The 20,214-nt window shown below is 39.9% G+C and overlaps 1 protein-coding gene across 3 annotated transcripts; it reads right to left on the bottom strand.

Moving 5' to 3' along the window:
- Positions 1-481: 481 nt before the first annotated feature.
- LOC123020470 (carbonic anhydrase 13-like) lies at positions 482-18,645 on the bottom strand. 3 transcript variants are annotated; one of them, XM_044424261.1, is made up of 8 exons: positions 12,161-18,469; positions 11,862-12,059; positions 9,975-10,093; positions 7,918-7,924; positions 6,538-6,633; positions 5,403-5,465; positions 3,678-3,833; positions 482-2,280 (listed from the first exon to the last, which is right to left on the bottom strand). In XM_044424261.1, exons 3-8 carry the CDS (start codon positions 10,022-10,024, stop codon positions 2,167-2,169), a joined length of 486 nt encoding a protein of 161 aa, XP_044280196.1. In that variant the 5' UTR covers positions 10,025-10,093; positions 11,862-12,059; positions 12,161-18,469; the 3' UTR covers positions 482-2,166. The 3 variants fall into 3 exon arrangements, with proteins under 3 accessions (XP_044280196.1, XP_044280194.1, XP_044280193.1); XM_044424259.1 differs by lacking the exons at positions 7,918-7,924; positions 9,975-10,093 and adding an exon at positions 18,490-18,613 and having other exon boundaries at positions 12,161-12,388; XM_044424258.1 differs by lacking the exons at positions 7,918-7,924; positions 9,975-10,093; positions 12,161-18,469 and adding an exon at positions 18,490-18,645.
- Positions 18,646-20,214: the final 1,569 nt, after the last annotated feature.

The raw sequence follows: 20,214 nt of genomic DNA on the forward strand, positions 1-20,214 counted from the left end.
GGAACTACAGTTTAAAGTGGATTTAAAAAGAGAAATTGGAGGTTTGAAGGCCTGGAAAGTTAAGAGCATCATGGAGTGATGAAGATCTAAGGATGGTTTTGAGGTTTGTCAGACTCCTATGCTTTTTGCTTGACCTATATTGTAAAGAAATGCAAATATGTTTTATGAATTGTTACAAGCTGCCCAGAAAGCTTTGGCTATGGGGTGGTGGTGGCAGCGGCGGCCAGTCCCTGCAAGAAAAAACAAACCCAGGGAAGATGCGACCCTGGAACTTCCCATGAGCAACAGATCTGCCATAACATCCGTCCTGTTTTCCATGCAAAAATGCCAGGTGTGAACCCCACCATCTCTACTGCTAGAAAAGGTTCTGCACCAAACTTATGGCAACAATAGTGGGCTAGATGGAACGGGAGGCTGAGCTTAGCATAATCAACTTCAATTCTAAGAAATACATTAAAAGGCTATATGAAAATAGAAAATGTTTGTATTTGTAAATGCTTTTATTGGAAGTATTGCATAAATATAAACTTACAGAACAAACACAATTTACTACTAATAAATTAAAATATATCTTTTGGGGGCTTTCTTTAAATTCTAACATGAAAACATATATTAATAGCCCCAGGTTCACTGCTTCCTGCCCCGACACAAATAACTTCTTTAGAACCCCTTACAGGGTCTTCTTAATGCAGCTATTCAGACAACATAAAAGTATGAGGCACAACTCAGCATTTTAAAAAGGAAAAGAATGAAAATATAATCTGTCACACATTCATTTATCCTGTATACTACAGAAAGACAACTGGAAGCACTTCAGAGGTTTTCTGCTACAACCCACAAATGCTGAAACCAGCATAACCAATGACAGGACTTATGGGAGTTGTAGTAGAAGACATCTAGAAGACACTATATTGCTTGCTCCTGCTTTATACATAGACGTGCACACACAGGTACTTCATTGGTCGTGGGTTACAGGAGATGACAATGGCTAACTTCAGGGTGATTCAGTCAGCAGTATCCATACATCTCCCTGTTATGAGCATCTGAGCCTCAGCTCTCAGGGGAGGGGTGTTATGGGGCAGGATGATTGCTTTTTCTTTGGAACAGCTAGACAATTTCTACCTGTAGCATGCAGCTATGACCTCTAGAGACTGCAGTTTTTTCAAGGTTATTTTCCCCCAAAATGTTCTGATTTCATTTTAACAAATGTCTTCAGAAATTTAAAAGGAAAGGCAGACTTTGAGGGAAGTGAAGATTCTTAACTATCTCAGTAGCTATCAAAACACGCCTACTATTTAGATTTGGTCTCTTGGCAAAGAGGTTAGAAAAAAGCTTGCCCATATTCCTTCCAGCTGCTAGATGGAAAGGCCAGGGGCCTGCAGTGAATGTTTAGGAATGACAGGCAGAAAAGGAATTTGAGGTTTGCAACAGCAGAGTTTCAGTGTATCTACACTGCTAAGAGTTATCATTTTTGAAAGTGCTGGGGATTCCCTATTACTGCAATCCCCAGGACGTTGCTTGGAATCCCACACAAGTTGAAAGAGACTAAATGAATCATGTATTTCTAATCCTCTGTCCCAAGATGCCATCCTATATCTAAGACAGTGTTAACAAGACCTATCCAATCTAGATAAAATACTGCCACTCTACAACATTACAACACATTCACATAAGGTGTGAAACTCATTCAGACCACAGAACACAGTTTTGGCTTATTGTGCTATAACTGACTGTAAACTAATGCATAGCTTGTAATACAATCATACCTAACCTTATCAATTTTATTCTTCATATTCAGTAATAGGTTCTTATTGATAATAATTAAACAGCAACAAACCAGTATCTATTAAGTTAAATAACTGATGCAAATAGCTGAGCAGAAACATCAACTTATCTATTAAAATCAGGGGCACAATCCAGGACCTTTTCAAGCATTTAACAATCTAGTGGTTTCAAATGAGAGTTAAGCATGTGCTTAAAATTTGCTTTAAGCACATGTGCATGTACTTAAATCTCTTCTCAACATTCTTAGGACTTTAAAATACTTCACATTGGCTGGATGATTTCCTAATAAGAATATAGCCTATTTTAAAATGCATCAAAACTGTGTTTTGCTTTCTCAATGGTGTCAGCTATAGCTGTGAATTATCCTCCCTTCTTTCTCTTTTAATTTCTTCTCACTTCCCGGCCTCTTAAGGGCTGTGGTGGTCTGAAGTTTTTCAGCATGCAGAAGGCTGCTTCTCCTTCACCAGTACAGAGAAGGTTGCGAAATTTGGCTAGCTGTGGATGAAAAAGGTTAAAACAAAACACAACACCAGAAAAGAAATAGCACATTAATACCAAACTCCAGACATGTGCACGCAAGTATTTCTTTTCCTTCTCAGCAGCAGTGGTTTGCAAGATGTTGTTGAACTAAAACTCCCTTCATCCGGGACCCTTGGCTCTGTGGGATGGAAATGGTGGGAACTGAAGTTCAGAAACATCTGGAGGTTCCACCGAGGTTCTAAGGCACTGCCCGTGCAGCTACAGCACTCCTGTGCTAGTGAGGTTTGCTATCAGTGAGGGAACAGCTGCTGCGGTTGTTGCTATTTCCAACAAAGCCATTAAAAATCAGTGAGCAAACAGCTTTTTGTGTACAGTCTGTGGATGTAATGGAAATGACACTTGGAAGGCAGCAGACACAGGTTCTGCCCTTGCTCCAATTAAGAACCCTCCTCCACATAGTATTTTATAAATGCTGCTGCAAAAGAGATTGCACAATGCATTCACTTCCTCTGTCCATACAGGGAGATCACAATCATGCCCAGTAACTGAACAGACTATAATTAGCTATCCATTGTATGTTTCAATGTTTTCAACAGAAGTAAACAAGAAATATATTTCAAATATATTTTGCTTATGTAAGAACTAGTTTCCAAGAACCCATAAAGTGTGGACAGATGTGCTGGTGTGGAACTCTACCGTATGCTGTCATAAACTCCTTGGAAGAACTAACGCAAAGTTAAAGGGTTGTGCTACGTAGTGTTGATTTTCAATGGCTGTAGTCATCAGTAGGAAAGAATAGGTCTAGCTGTCACAAAAATGGTACCCTAAACAAAACAGTCAGCATTTTTATACTCTCTTTCAATCATTTGGTCAGGGTAGCATTACTTTTCCCCAAATACATGAGGGCTGCTATTCAATTCTAATGGGACAACCACAGCATGAAAATAGCGCCAACTGCATCCAGACAAGACCTGCCTATGCTTAATATAGGAGGCCAACCCTCACTCGTATGAGCACGCACATGCACAGCGTCCAGGCACACGTGTGTGAAATGCGTCTCTGGGTACTGAGAATACTTGGAACCGCTATGGATGCAGACATACCACTGGCCATAATGATGGCTGCGGGGTTAGCAGAAAATATTGGTTACACTATTAGCATTTGTCAAGATTAGCATGAAATTGTTCTAAAACTGCTCTGCAACTTTAAAATGAGCTGAATTGGAACATTTGTTCCAATTTTGCTGGTGTTCTTCCAATTCAGCATGGAAATAATTACAAACATTATTGTGGACATCCTACTTAAAAACAGATTTGGAATGTGAAAGCACAAACAAGGTTCAGCTAAACGATAATGAAGCTACCTTTGAAATCTAGGATTCTATTAGTTGGTAATGCAAAGGTAAAACAAACCTGTTCAGAGCAAACACTTATAGGCTCTCTTAGAATGATCCAGATGACACTTTCAAGAAGAGGAGGGACTGTGAGAGATCCAAGGTAAGTCCAGTAGTCCAGAGACCGAGGGAGCAAGCAGGAAGGATCAAAATTGGTGAACCTGTGCTGCTTGCCCTGAACAAAAACAATGAAGAAAAATTAGCAAACACTGCTAGGCATTTTGCCTCCTGTTTACCTTATTGCTAGTAGAGATGTCTACAATTTCTTCTGTTGATTTTTTTCAGCCAGAATAAAGGCAGTCTTCCTGTCTCAAGGAGATATGCCACTTACAGCTTCCCCTCCACCTCCTTTCTCTTCCACAGGTAGAGAGAGAGAGAGAAAAGCTCATATAAATTTCTTACCAATGGCTGCAATTCATTTTCCCTAAAGACTCTTACTCACAGTTTGGGTTGCACTTTCTCCAGCTCCATTTCTTCTCAATGCTTCTCTGACAATCTTCCCTGTCTTAAGACTGTTTTCTTACAGCATTTCTCCCTCTCCCTCCCTGGCAGGCTCCCTAGCTTGCCAAAATCTCTTAATTCTCAGTAACTGACTCCAAACCACCATTATGCAAGCTCATAAGCATCTCATCTGCCTCAGGAACCTTCTTATCTATCTTTGACAGCATGCTCTGAAGTTCGTTTGTTTTTGTGGTGTGGGAGGGCCTTTGAAGCAGAATAAATAAGACTCTCTCATCTCTGCTACTCCCTTGTCCACAGTAATAATACTGCTCCATGCAAACCACTGCTCTAATTTCTTTGAAGAGCCATTTACTTCATCTTGGCTCCTGTACCCCAGTTCAGTTATTCTTCCAGGAAAACTTATTCCTGACACTAATACAATGTACTTGCCTGTAGATCAAGCTTAGCTTCCTTGAAATGAGATAGCACTGGAGACTCAAAGCTTCATTCTATTACAATCCTACAGGTTTCTGAAATATTATTATAGATTGTATGAGAATGAGCTTTTGAAAGGAAAGCAATGCAGCCAGACAACAAATTGCCTTTTGTTTACTTGTTCTGCTGAGGTGATCATGCTATTTATTCTCCCCTCTCCCTGGATTCTGTCATTTGTCCACTTCCTGTTTGCACATATCCATTTACAGAGCATCCATCCACAGAAAGGTGACCTAGATAGCATGGCGCATGGAATAAAGACCTATGAGGAACAGTTGACAGAGCTGGGTGTATTTAGATTGGAGGGGAAAGGAGAAGAAACAATATGAGAGAGGTTTTCAAATATCTGAAAGCCTGTCATGCAGAAGACAGAAGAGACTTGTTCTTGGTTGTTCCACAGGGCGACACTGGAACTAACAGGTAGAAATAGTAAGGAAGCATACTTTGCTAGGTCCTAGGAGAAACTTCATAACAGTACAAGCTGATTGACAGAGAAGCAGATTGCCTTGGCGGAAGTGGACTCTCCTTCACTGGAAATGCTGAAGCAGAGGGTGGCTGGCTGACCTTTTCTCAGGGATGCTATAGATGCACTAGATGACCTCCTAGGTGCCTTGAGACTCCTGGGTTTGATATTAGCCAAGATAGTCAAGATAGTGGCTATTAAGATAACACAAATCTGAATGTTTCTAAGTTTATCACACAAGAGTGTTAAGGCAGTTGTCAGGGGCAGAATGTGAAACAGAATATGCAGATAGACCCATAAGAATGTCCTGGATTGTGACAAACATTCTGCTTAGAATGACTTTACCTTGACCTTAATAGCATCCAAATGGTCTGTGATTTTCTTCAGCTGTGAATTGCATTCACCCAACTGTAAATACAAAAGCCAAATTAATTGATTTGTTTAAATAAACTTGTAAAAGTAATGATATATTTCACTTATTGTTGAAATTTCTTGTCCTCTTTTTCATCAAAATGCTCAACACAGTGTTGAAAGTTTAAAAACCAAATAGAAAAAAGAAAAGAATACCAGAAGATTAATATGAACAGAAGAAACCTGTTTAAATTATTTTAAAATTATTTTATTTATTTAAAAATAATTTAAATGTTTAAAAAAAACTAAACTAAAATAAAATAATAACAAGCCAAAATATTAAATTTTACAACATTAGTATGCAGAGGAAAACAATGTTTCTGGGAAACTTGAGAAGTATTGTTAGTAAGCAAGCCTTTTAGGGAAGGCTATTCATTACTATAGCACCACTAAGTTGTGCTATAAGCACTACGTTTTTACCACTAAGAAAATCTTCCTGGAGGTTCTTGGGAAATGCAGAGCCATGTGTGAGAAGAGATGCTTTCTGAATATGCTGCATTTGAGCTGTTGTTCTCTCACTAAATACTAGAAAAAATATTTCTGCTTTGCCTTTCAGATGCCACACAAATTTCAAATGTGTGCGGAACCTTGCCTAAGGAACCTTGCCTGACCTCATGACAGGGAAGAGCAGCCTAACACAACTGAAGGGCACCATGTTCAGGAAGACTGCTAGAATATCCCATAGGTATTCTGGAGTTTTTAAGAAAATTATGGAAGATTTTTGGCTAACAAAAAAAAAATGTTCAGAAACAAGTACAATAGAAAAGGCTAGCCCTCTTTCCTATGGTTCTAAACCTAATGATCATCTCCATACCACAGTTGCTGGATTAGATTTTGCCTAAGTTGTACCAAGGGCAGATCTGCTGAAACTCAGTCTGGTTTTGACTGAAAATAACCTTTTCAAAAGGTGTGATGTACCAAGACCAAGAAGAAGAATAACCTATTATCTGGAATTTTTAAAAGACTGGTACTGTGCAGCATCAGGCAAAGTCTGGTCCACAGCTTCCCAGCTTTGTTTTAATGTTTCTGGGGGAGAAAATCCATGTGCTCGGGCACACAAACATCTTACCTTTAAGAAAACAGCCATGACTGCTAATCCATCTGTCTGGCGAGCAGCCTCAACAAAAGTAGCGTATTTGTCTGCATTCCAGTGGACTACGTGAAGCTGGAAAGAAAGCAAATGTGATTAATCATCACTTTACTGAAGCCAGACAACCCTCTGTAACAACTGCTGGAGTATTTGGGCCTTTTAAATTCTTTTTACAAATAGCCCAGAGCCATCTTGATGTATGTTGTCCTTTGGAAGCTCCATGCACGTTGGTCCAAAGCTCTGAAGATCCATCTAGCCAGTCCTAGTATGGGCCAAGTTTAAAAAAACATAATGAAACTGCCTTGGGCAAACTCATACGCCAGTCCCTCCCACTAGGCCATATCCCCACTTTTTTTCCTTGACATGAATCCTCAGATATGCACGCTGGATGGAGGGCTTAAAAGGTTCTTGCAGGAAAACCGTTATGTTAGTGCAAAGTATTATTCTGAGTAAGATATGTGAGTTCTGATTGCTCAGGTCAACAAATTGCTCAGTATTCTGCAACTTAAGGGGTCAACAACATCCGAAGCTTATACCTTCACTTAAAAGCTGGACTGTGTAAATTTAAGAATATTATGAGTGTTATAAAAAGGAAACAAATGCTTTCGGCAGGAATGGTTTTTATTGTAGATTAATAGAAAACAACAAATGAAAAAAAGGACACAAATAAAATGTGAAATACTGTGGGGGAGTCCCATTCCCAATGGCTTGTGACTTCTCTTTTAAAGGATGTATGTATCTTGTCTTACCACCGCTTTTGGACCACAGCTTGTTGGAGAAATCTTTTAAGGCCTGTTTCTTTTATGCATCATCATCATCATCACCATCATCATCATCCATTCGGCACTTCTGAGCCTTTCCGAGGCAACAGGGTCCAGAGGATAGGCTCCCCCATTTTATTGGGACCTTGGATCCATTGGCTTGTTGAGATCATGAGCCAGGGGAAATATGTTGTCTTCTCTGACTGCAGAGCAGCTCTTTCTTCTTGCATGTGCCAATTTGGCAGAGGTGCATTCTTGAGCCAAAGAGCCTTTTTCTTCATGGAACTAAACACTGAAAACTGCCACCTAGCCACTGATCCTCTGGATGCCTCTCCACCTATAAGGTCAGCCTGGTGATCTTGCTCTCTCTCTCAGATCTAGGGTCTTTTTTCCAAAATCAGAAGGGTTTTTCTAGTGGGTTCTTGAAGATGTTTATAAGCAGCAATGGGAAACCTTTTTAGACTAACTAATTCCTAAATATTGTCTGTCTCCTTCCATTTGTTTTCTTAGCTGTAACTTATTTTTTCCAGCTATATATTTGTTTTGGACCATAGTGTTTTCTAAGCACCTCTTATTAATTCGTTATATTCCATCTCACCTGGTTCCTGTGGAAAACATAAGTCTTTAAACACTGCAAATGGTCATTTTCCCCCCAAACTGATTGTTCCCACTAGTCTTAGTCAGTCAACATTTTCCCCCAGCTTTATTTTACTAAGGAAATTGCTCACCAGTCTTCAACACTTGGGTTACAGTGCTGTTAAGCATAGACATCCAATTCAGAATTGCTTCTAATCTAAGAACACTTTTGCATTTCAGAAATGAGAAGACACTGAATAATTTCCCTTTTAATTTTTAGTTAACTGGAAGCCATTTCTGCTTTTTAAGGACAGGGGAAGCAATATTTTCAAATGTTCGTTTATGCACGATGGCTTTTGCAAACTTAACCTAGAATGTTTGGCATTCTGTTTCAACACTGAAACAATGTTGAAGCAAATAATCAAAGAATTGATGCCTTGCTTCAGAGTATTCTTAAATCTACTTGAAATTTCCTCACCTGGAAGTGCTTCCTCATTAATTCCAATGAAAGAAGCAGATACAAGTGTTCATTTCTTTGAATAAGGTAGCCAATGAACATAAATTATAATATGTGTACAGATTCTACTTCTTGTCGGGATCATGAGGTGAAATTATACCAATAAATCAAGAAACATGAAAGAATAGCTTTTCCCCCTGAATTTGGGAAAATATAGAAATATCTATTGAAGATTTTTATAGTCCCCGTTTTTATTCAGGAAAATATCTCCCTCTATCACCTGTATTATACAACATATAAAGCTCAAAATATGATGCCAATGTGTGGAGAATTTCCATGGGCTCAACAGATACCTACTTTCCTGCCGAGTGCACACACAAGCAACAAAGATGAAATGCAAGGTGAATGTGAAATCTGTACATACTACTTATACCCATCTCTAGTTATGGGAGATACGTACAGAGAGAGATAATGGCACACGCAAACTACCTCTTCACCTGTTCACCCGAGCAATTTGTGTTGCCTGCATCTGTACCAGCAACAAAGGGAAGAGAAAAGGAATCTACTAAGCCAAAGGAAAAGTTCCAAATTCAAATGCTACATCTGCAGTGGATTGGATCATACCATCCTGTTTTGGAGCCTTTCCTCTCCATTAGAATTTTAGTTGGCTTTTCTTCATATGTGTACAGGACTTTATCATGTTTAAGCTAAATAAATTCCCAAGGAAGAAATAGCACACACAGCCTCATGTGATTTTGCATTCTGTGGCATTTGGCAATCAACATTCAAAACAGCTGACCATTTCAGGGCCGCCCAACTTTACACAACAGATAGTTTTGCGTATTTTACCACATGCCCTGGAAATCACCTGTGAGACACTTTAAAGCAAGATGTGCATCCACCAACACACAGGAGACACATGCTTGGAAGCCAGGGCATTGCGCAGCATTCTTGGGATGTCTTTGAGCGTTTGTTCAAATGTGTCTCACTTCAGATGTCACAGGGTCCACCAGCAAGTGGCAAACCGTGGAAATTATCTGCTGTGTAATGTACAATGCAACCATTTTCAAACGTCAATGTGCATTACACAGAAATCAAAGGCAGTAGCAAACGTAACTGAGCACACCACAGAAGTTACCACAGTTGTGAGAAGTTGCTGAACGCAGACTGCAGGAAAACTGATACTGTGATTCTAAGCAAATTTAATTAGAAGTAAGTCCCATTGAAATCCATGGGATTTACTACGAAGCAAGTATGCCTACAATCAGTGTGACACAAAGCAGGAATGTCCAGGCCAAGTTGGTTCTAAATTTTAAACCTAATAAAGAGACAAATTCAAGCGATTCAATACTCCTGAATATGATGCTCTTCATATACCATATAATTCCTCCTGTCTGATCCTGCTCAAATAAATTCTGTGTTGTCACACAATCACACATCACTGAATTAATCCAACTGGCACTCTTTTTCTGCGATAAGATTGACAAATGGAACTGTATAATTATTTTGTTGCTGGAATCACTTCATTCTCCTGCCCCCACAAGTCTGCCTGACAGAAGGCGGCTTTAGGGATGCAGCCAAAATTGATCAAAACTTTTACACAGTTCAGTAGAGTGCTTTACCTCTGCTGCGAATTTTGTTCCATCCACTGCATGCTCAGAGCCAATGTCATCACTGGGTCCCCAGTGGAAGTGAATTTGCCGCAGCCTATAATTTCCAATGAGTGGACCCCCACTCAGCACTAAAAATAGAAAAGTGTATGGTTTCACTGTTAATAATGTTGTGAAGAACTAGAAAAATTAACACTAATTGGACTATATCCTTGTAGTACCTGAAGCGGGGGGGGGGGCAACCATGGGATTTGGGAGAATCATGACTGGATTACTGAACTTTATGGAAGTTGTTGGGAGCTCCAATTTTGACCAAAACAGTTGCAGTGGAGAAGAATTTAACTCTTTCCTCATGTTCTCTTTTCTGGATCTAAATCTAAAAAATATCCTTAGTGGGACAGACTGCACCTCAGTGATAGGATACATGTTTTGCATGTAGGACTGGAAAAACTCTTGCCCGATGTGGAAATATCCAATTACAGATTCCTCCTATTCAGATCTATTTTGAGTCCCAAAACACAAATAATACTACATGAAAACAAAGCATCAAGAAGACAGGCAAAGCTTGTCTAATTCTTCATATGTTCCTTATCAGACTTTAATGCCTTGAAAGGATGATGCTTAAGGGTAAAATACAATTGCAACATCAGCCACGTACAGGGCTTGGTGCAACAACTATTCCATAGTATTTTGCTTCCACTGCAGACATTTTATGCTGCTGCTATCAGATTTTTAAGGCAGCATTGAAGGCAGAATTACCAGGCCAACTATTAATTGGGCTAGGCCTGAGATTTTCCTATTTGCCTGTGAGAGGATTTCCTATAGTTTGGGCAGGATGGAAGCATCCATGATGGGTCATAATAGGATAGGACATGTGAAATGCTCAGAAAATTAGGCCTAACTAATACTATGCCCCATACTATACCATATACTGTATTGACTTGGTATTAATATTGGAATACAGTAATTAAAAGCAAATTAAGACAAAGCAAAACCAATTTCTATCTTTTGAGACTGAGCCTTAATGTTGTAGACAAGCTGACATTAAATTGAGAACTGCATGACTCACCTTTCTCAAGCCACTTGCATATTTCCATCTTCCGCTTGAAGGTAAGCACTATACCTTTAAAAATCATCCAAACCTCACTCCACCCCCCCTCAATCCCACTCTGTTCCCTTCATTTGGAAAATCAACTATCCATCAACTATTTTAAAACATTTTATATCAACCATCTGAGATACTAAAACATAATTAATACTGAGTACTTACATACCACATTCAATTGTTTTCTGCATGTGTGTGTGGGAGGGGGGGTTTCCCTCCTCTAGTAATTCCAGGAGAATTTTCTGTATAAAGATTTGTTGATCAGCTATGTAAAGGAAGGGTTTTGAAATACAGAGAGTTTCCTCTAGTAAACACAATAATCCCTGAAATTGTGAATTTGTATGAAAACTTGGTCAGTAGGAATTTGTGTATATGGCGATCCATGGGTAATCCTTTGACTTGTTTTATTTTTTCCTTCGCTCCTCTGAATTTGGGAAAATGAACTTATTTTCTGGAACCTAACTCACTCGGTGACTAAAAATAAAGGAGAAGCAAGAAATTTGAACCATTCACATGAAATCAAACCTACATGGAGAAACAAAGACTTCAGTTGTGCTGGAGAGCAAGAGACAGCACTGTTTGACAAATTCATTTAAACCAGAATTGGGACAATGTTGAGCTTTCTTGTGGTAGGTGAGATAATGGCAAAATATCAAGGACAAAATAAAATGATCTTCCCTGGAGACTGGTTGTGTTCCAGCTCATAGAATGTAATGTCATCTCAGGTGAAGACTGAAATTATTCCTAAACGAAAGAGTACAATGAAACAGAATTAAATCTGTCACACAACAAACCTGATTTATTTTCAGTGTCATCAAATTCCACACTGGTGGAGTGTCCATTGTTGAGAATGACTTTAGCAGAGGAAGGATCATAGTTAGGGTAGAGAGGACGCAGAGTGGGGTCATATTTGGTCTTCTGAGTTTGGATATCAATGGGAGATTGGCGGTCTCCATTAGCAACAGGGAAAACTTCCTTCCAGTGAGAAGGTCCTAGAATGCATTGCAGTAGAAATGTTGCTCATTAAAATACATTTCATGCAGTCAGAGAAACAAAGGAAGTATCATAGGAGAAAATAATCACAAGGACCTACCTGGATTTTCTTATTTTTCTTATAAAAATATTATTCAGATTATTAAAAATGTTTGGATTTGAATGGATGGTAAGTACACCACCCTTTCTTTGAAGAACTATAAAACAGTTCTTTATATAAATCTTAATTCTAATGAATTAAATACCCAAGGATGCGGGTTAGAACACTAGGGTTGATCATTTTCTGCCTACTTCCAGGCATTCTGGTCATTAGGAATGCAGCAGGCACCTGAAATTAACACACATGCAATAGATTCAGAGAACATTCACTCATTAGCCATTTAATGTGTAATCCACACATCTAAAATGCTTCATGCTGGTTCAGTGTCATAGGAACATAAGATGATGCCTCATACTGAGTTGGACCATTGGTCTATCTAACTCAGCAGTGTCAAAACTGACCAGCAGGGGCTTCTGAAAGAAGCCTTTCCCAGCCCCAGGGAATTGGACCTGGAGCTTTCAGCACACAAGGCATGTCTCAACATTTCCCCATACTGGGCTGAAATACGCACATCTAAAATGCCCAACTGTATATTGATTCAGAACCCAGTGATGGAGTACACACATTGGAGAGAAAGATTCATGCTCTGAAGTGCCCTGAAATGCAGTGTTTCCTACCTGCATACCATTTCCCCACATACAGAAGTTTTCCCACTTGTGATTTCCAAATGTGATTATAACCCCCCACTATCCATTTGCTCATCTCCAAGCCACTTCATTCTGGGCTATGTGTAGACCAGACCTAGGATTTCAGTCATTGCTGGTGTCTATTTGGTGTGTTATCCTAAGCATATTTGGACAGAAAAACATACTCTTAGGGAGAAGCCTTGTATTTAAATAGAAGAAAGGCCTACAATTCCTGGAGGTGTCCCTGGTTACCCATTTTTCTGTCTGAACATACTGAAACTTTAATGAGTGCAAATTGAGAATGACAGGGCTTTAAACTTATTCTAAAGTCTAATTTTTAGAAACATGTTCCGTTTATAGATGCCACCCCTTGAGCAGGAACAGAAAAAAGAACCAGAATTCACAGCATATTGACAATTTAAAGTTATACTGATTTTCTGCCATTTTACTCATACTTGTCATAGCTGTTCTTAAAGAATCTTTAAGAAACTGTAGGCTAATGAAATTGTTAAGAATCAATATGCTGAAAATCCCTAACTTACCTCATAAAATTACAACTTCTACAAGGAGGAAAGGAAAAATGTGAAATCCTTAGTAACTAGCATATTTGTGGTCACTTTGGTGACCAGGACATGGAATTTCTCTCCGTGTGAACTCTAACTCATAAAATAAACCACTATCTGAAAAAAATACCAGCTGAGATAATTAAGAACAGTTAACTAAAAGAAATTTCTACTTTATAAGAAGGAAGGCTATCTCATCCTTTTTATTTTTTTTTAGTTGCTTTAAAAATAATTCTTTGTTAGGCTACAATTTTTCCTTTGTAACTCAATCACTTTATGTCAGAGGTATGCGACTGCTGTCCCCATGGATGCTTTAGCATAAAATTCCAATGAGAGATTATGAGAGTTCTGGCACAAACAGGTGGAGGTTTACCCACACCTACTTCACAAATGCTTATGGTCCAACTCAGGTCTCCACATAACTTTGTATCTCCTCTGATATCATTCTTTTAGCTTTCCATTCCTTAGAAAAGTTGTAGAGACTGTCAACATCATTCTGGAGATTCCTGCGTGTCAATTTCTAAGTGATGTGCCAGTGTGTGATACAAGATACTAAGGCTGGAAATTCGCTTAGTTCCTTCCAGTCAGTGATTCTATGAATATAATTCAAGTTGAATTCAGCTGTACAAATCCATTTCATACATTTCAAGGCAGTGTCAATATCAACTGAATTTCAGGTCAACTTGGCTTACACAAGTGTAATTGAGATAAGGTTATGAACTCCTCCAAAGCTTGCCACCCATCCCAATCTGTTTCATTTGTCAGGAAAATGAACTACTCACACTTAGCATTTTAAAACATTTTTCATCAATAATCTGAGATAATAAAACATAAATAATACTGAGTATTTATATACCACATTCAATTGTTTAGGGTCCTACAGATCTTTCCATAATAATCCTTACAGGAGCTATATAAAACTGGCATTGTTATCCCAGGATTGCTGATGAAGGGCCAAAGCTGAGCTCAAAGCAGCTCGTGTAAGGCCATCTACCAAGTGTGACATGGTTGTATCTTGATAAACACCGTATCTCTGCTTCTGAGGGGAAGCTACCACCGTAACCTTATGTTATCTAGGAGATGCACAGTTCATTCTACGTCAATCATGTTTCTGTCCCACTGAGATTATCTCTCAAGCTGTGCTTCTTAACATATATGCTTAGTCATATTATAGCCCCCAAACAGATAAGCTGCAGTGTTATATTCACTCATACTGAAGGATTGTCCTGTTTATAGAATCACTTTAGCAAGTAAAACCAATACATTATTTATTATAAAACAATCTTCACATTTTGCAGCTGCAAAATTTACTCACGCTTTCATTTCAGCTGTGTAATCCATCTTTCCTCAATCTGGTGCTCTCCAGATGTGTTGGACTACAACTCCTATCACCTCAGCAATTATTCAAGTTGGATATGGATGATGGGGGCACCGGCACATGTGGAAAGCACTAGGCTGGTGTAACCCATACACTACTTAAGCATGCATGGTTGTATTTAAATTGGTGTAACTCTGCAGGGACCTAGGATGTCTTAAATACAAGTGTGGTGGTTTACATGTATAATGTGATTCAAAAATGCTTTGTTTGTTTGTTTGGTTTGGAAAGAATCCTCACTGTGTACAATGAAAGTCTGCACAGGATTGCAGCCTTTAGCAGTTTCTAGATTATGCAAACATGACTTTTAATTAAAATAAATTTTAAAACTACTGACCTTTGTTCTTCCACATCATCCTACCAAGTAGTAATTATTTTTTTCATACATCAGGCATAAATGTGCATAAATATGACTTCCTCTGTGGGTTAATAGTTACCTTGGAATGAAAGCCACTACTCAAAGAAATAAAAGTTCTACTAGTTATAGAGAGTTGATTTGTGAGTTAAAATGTTTTGTTTTTCTAAATATAGAACACTTGTAGCATTACAAGTCACTGGAAATTTCAAGTCAAAGTTCTGCAATGCTGTAATGTTAATGAAGTCAGTGCACTAGAATATTTCAAACAAGTGTCCAATGTCTTCTGACAGTGCAACCAAAGAGGGCATCCTGGCAAATGTATTTCACATGCAACTGCACACGCAATTGCATTGTGCATTAGAGTTCCAAGTATCACTAGCACAGCTGGATGGACTTGATGTTTCTCATCTATTTCCTTATTTTGCAGAGGAGGGATCTTACCAAGCTCTCAGATGTGACTAAACAGACATAAAGTCCCTTGTTTGGCGCTCCTCCATATGCAGCAGAGCACACCGTTCCATAACCTTATCTCTCATGCATAGCTTGCTAAACAGATGTCATGCGTCCTGCTGTTGTGTCGAGATTAGACGACTGCATCAGCTTTAAAGTAAAACTGAAGTTTACTAAGCAATTTTGCTTAGAAAACGAAGTGATTGGTTTAAAGAGATGTTATTAGTTTATTGGATCCTGCTCATCACAGGAGGTAAAAGGATGCCCAGACTCAGAGATGCCCCAAGCTTAACTCCCAGCAATGAATGGCACAGAAATGAGTACCCAAGTTGCGAACATGAATATGACCAAGCAGGTGTACTTGTGATGGTTGTGGGCATTCAACTTTGCCATAAAGTTTTATTTTTGGATTCATTCCTAGTCACCTTTCTCTTGTGCTTGATACATAAAACTATGTCCTTCTAAACCTGAGTCACGATTCAAAAGATAGTCCATGGTCTTATAAGGCAGGACACCTTAGAATAGCTGATACTGCCTGGGATGTCAGAGCAGTTTTACCAACCCTATCAGGAGATGTCAAGGATTGAACCTGGGGCATGGGCCAAATGCTCTACCACCAAGCTCCTTCTCTCCCCGGTCATGAGTGGGACTCCTCATAAAGCCTTCCCTGTTTTGTTGTAATCAGAGCTGCCAGAAGCCAGTGCCAATCATTGTTGAGAGCAATGTGTCATCAACCCTGATGCTTTCTTCTTATCAGTTGGGTGACCTGCAGCACTGGCAGCAACTGCACATTACACCTGAGTTGCATAGTGTGCTGTGCATGTTGATTGCATCTGAGCTGCTGAGCCTCAACTGGCTTCTTTTCACCCACAGATTCTATTCTCAGAATCAGAGCAAGTACATAGAGGCACTGCTGACATAACTGCAGCAGAGTTCTACCACTGCTATCCAGCAAGCACCAACATGAGCAACTGGATATTGTGCCCCCCCCCCCCCATTTTTGGCTTTAGAGCTTTGTCCTCTGCCTCCCACTTTAATCCCAGAAACTTCAGACCAATTTTAATGGAAAACACTTGCAATTCAAGTAGAAATGCAGTTTTAAAAGCCTTCAATTTATCTTTGTGGCATCATCACAAATTACTTTCAAGCGTCATTCATTTCTTCTTAACTTATATGGGTTTGGACTTAAATCAAACTAGAATGTGAAGGTAAAGGTCTGGATGGCCTAGAATAGGCATTTGATTTCACTTCTGCATTGCAACATGAACAACATTCACAAGACACAAATAATCGGAGACAAACTAAAATGTGATTTTGAATGTCAGTGTCAGAACTGTCTAAAGCTTGTGTTGGCCTAAAAAGGCCTAAAAAGGGTTTAGGTAGCTATAGACCAGGTGAATGAGCCATGGCAAACATGTACAGCAAGACTGCACAAACCACAGTGGCTTGTTTACTGTGGCATATGCCAAATGCAATTTGCCTAATCATGTTCTCAGGCAAGCCAAGGCAAATGATCCTCCAAAAAGCCACGGCCTACTGTTGGCTTGTTGAAGGCTGAAAGAACCTTTCAATAACCCATGCCACCCCACAACAAGCTGTGCCCAGATGAGTAATTAGTCAAATATGCCCAGCACATGCCATGGGTTGTTTAAGTCAGTCATCATGTGACTGGATTCACTGAGTCCATGATAGAAAAGGAAAGAGATAAAGAATATATATTGTGGAACTGAACTATAACTAAGAAAAGATTAGTAATTGAAAATAACAAAGAGGGAAAACAAACCAAATTAAGTTCAACTACAGCCTTGCACTTCATTCTTGTAGCAATCAGAGTTTATATTTAAATATCTTACCCACACCACTCTGAAAAGCCACTGTTATATGAAAGGCAGCTGCTGTTTCTGGCTTGGGAAGTATTTTTATCAATAAAGAAGATCCCTTTTTATCTCCGGGTAGCACTAAATATCGTCCACCTTTAAACTCACTTTGAAGCATTTTTGACCAACTAATGTGTCATGTGATTTAGTGTCTCCAGAGATCAATCCCTCCTCTCCCATCCATCCCAAAACTGCAACTGAAAGCTAGCTAACCTGAAAAGCAAGTCATATTTTCTTCTAGCATCCATGTCTTATGGGCTGAGTTTATAAGTTTTCTATTTAAAAAAGTAACTATGAGTCTTCCAGTGTCTAAAAGGCTAACAAATATATTCCATGTTTTTGTGTACTAGAGTTATCTGATGAAGCTGGTTACAGATCAAAGAAGCATAGACCAAAACAAATATTGTATGTTTTTAAGGTGTCATAATAAAACTCTTTGATGGTTGCACTGCAAGGCTAATATGGATCCAATGCTCAGCAGGGAAAGAAAGGTTTATATCCAATTTCTAGAAGAGCAGCATTCCATTGCAACAAAAGCAATGAAGAGTCTAACAAACTGATTTATTCTGGCATAAGCTTTTGTGGACACTCTCCACTCTTAGTTTAAGTCCCATTCATTCCAGTGGTTGTATTCTTAAGTGGTGCTGAAGATGAATGCAACCATAACGAAAAGGCTACTCGGATTCGCAAAGGTGCAAATGCATCGTTACCCGAGAGTAAATCCCCCCATACTGAACAGGTCTTACTTCCCGGGAAACAGATATAGGACAGAGGGACACGTGTGATGTAAGTGCCTGAACACGCATTCCTGGGCTTCAAACAGAAAAGCGGATCCATCACACGTGTGCCACAATCCCCTGCCTAACATATGAAGTTAGCATGAAGTTTGCAGTCGCAAGAACGTTTACAGCTTCCTCCCCCATCCACCAAATCGTAATAATGAATAAACAAAATCCTAAACTGAAGGAAACTCCACCCGTGCTTTCTGTCCCTCGGGACTCCGTTCCTCCGACCACCTACAGCCCTCTCCCACCCTGCTCCTCTTGCCCCTGAGAGCCATCTGGAGCTCTCCCCCCTCACCGTTGTCCTCATCGTATCCCCAGTGCAGCATGGCTACCCCCCTAACGGGTGTAGGTGAAGATGCAGATGAAGGAGGAAGAGGCGGTACACAACGGCGAGCGCCCGTCGGTGCGCACACGAGCTGCAGGCTCCACGAGGCAGAGGCAGATCGCGCCCCGGGCGGCTCCTGAGGCGCCTTCTTATGCGCAGAGCGCCCTGCAGTAACTGCCCTTGGCCGCCAGGGGAGCTCTCCGACAGAGGCAAAGGAAGGGCCCACGGAGGAGCGCGTCACTTAAAAAGCGGAGTCACGTAGCTTTGGGGAAACTGGCGAGAATGTCGCGGTCGTGTCAGGGTTGGTAGGCTGTATTCTGGCATGAGCTTTGGTGGACTACAGCCCATTTCATCCGATGCCACAGTCCGATGAAGCGGACAATGTCGGTGAAAGCTTATGCCAGGCAAAGGCAGCATTCCAGTGCATTGCTTTTATGTTTTTATTTAAATGTGTTTTACCACTCCGGAATGTTCTTGGCTGTGCAGAAGTGTACGGATATTGTAAATACATAAAATCAATATAAATAAAATTAGGGAGCTGTCCCCCCAGCCACAGCCCTGCATGGGAGTTAGGGAGTTTGTTTTGGTTATTCTTTAAGGTGTCACAGACGTTTCACTGATTTTGCTACAACAGACAAACATAAACACTTCTCTAGAAATCAAGCAACAATTTCCCCTTTTGGTTGTTTGCCTGGCCCCGACTTCCACCTTTTCAAAAGAACAGTTTGAGATCCAATTCTAAGCAGCAATACTCCGAAGTAAACCTCACAGTGGGGTTCATTCCCTATTAGTAAAATGTAAGAGAAGACTCCCCCCGTTTTCACCCACTTCCCACCACATTAGCCAGCAAAATGCTTTGGGTTTGTTTATAAAGCAGGGAAGTCGTGCAGTGCATGTCTGTTCAGAAGCAGGTCCCAGACTTGTATATAGGTACCATTGTTCTGTTCTTAAGAAAAAGCCTAACAAAGAACTAAAGGGGTAGCTTAGTCCTGGAACATCTTCTGTTGCTGCCAGCATCAAAGCTTGGCTACATTTTAATTGACTATCTGGATTCAGCAAGTTTACCACAGAAGCATTTGATGTGTGCATGCGTGTAGCATTTTGGCAGCCATATGAAATATGGTAGTTACACAGGTGCAGTAGTCAGTTTCCCAACTTTGGACAGAAGATCCAGGCCTACGTACCATTACACAAAAGGCAAGACCATTTATCCTCTCCCACCTTTCAGTCAGCAAGGTATCACAGAGCAACACCACCACCAAATTGCAGAGCAATTCTTCTCAAGTAAGCAGTACACATTGTGTATGCAGGCCAAATAATATGCACGGCTACAATGTTTATGGCTACCTCTTTTTCATTGCACTGCAGCTTCAAGAGAGCAAGATAGATGTGATAGCTGAAAATACAAAGAAAGACAAGCATGAAATGGATGTGTAAGAAATGTAAGATAATGTGAAAAATATTGGCCAGAAGAGATTGTTCACCCCCTACTCATATGCTGAAGGAAATAACAAGCAAACAACTGACTTCATTCCAATTACAACTAAAATAGTATGGTGGGACCAAGCAAAGAATCATGAGAGTATCAGTGTTGTGCATCAACTTTTAATGTAAGTGTGTGTTGCTCTGGTCTCTAACACATTGGCTGTCAGCTATTTCACAGGTATTCATTTCTCTGGCAAAAATGTCCCTAAT

Source organism: Varanus komodoensis, unplaced genomic scaffold (genome assembly GCF_004798865.1).
Source record: "Varanus komodoensis strain SLA01 unplaced genomic scaffold, ASM479886v1 scaffold14_1, whole genome shotgun sequence".
NCBI lineage: Eukaryota > Metazoa > Chordata > Lepidosauria > Squamata > Varanidae > Varanus > Varanus komodoensis.

Coding starts and splice junctions, on each gene's coding strand:
- LOC123020470 (XM_044424258.1), bottom strand. Junction 6,634..11,861: donor TGACACTGAAAATAAATCAG/GTTTGTTGTGTG, acceptor CTTTCTTTCCAG/CTTCACGTAGTCCACTGGAA. Junction 5,466..6,537: donor TCATGGCTGTTTTCTTAAAG/GTAAGATGTTTG, acceptor TTGTATTTACAG/TTGGGTGAATGCAATTCACA.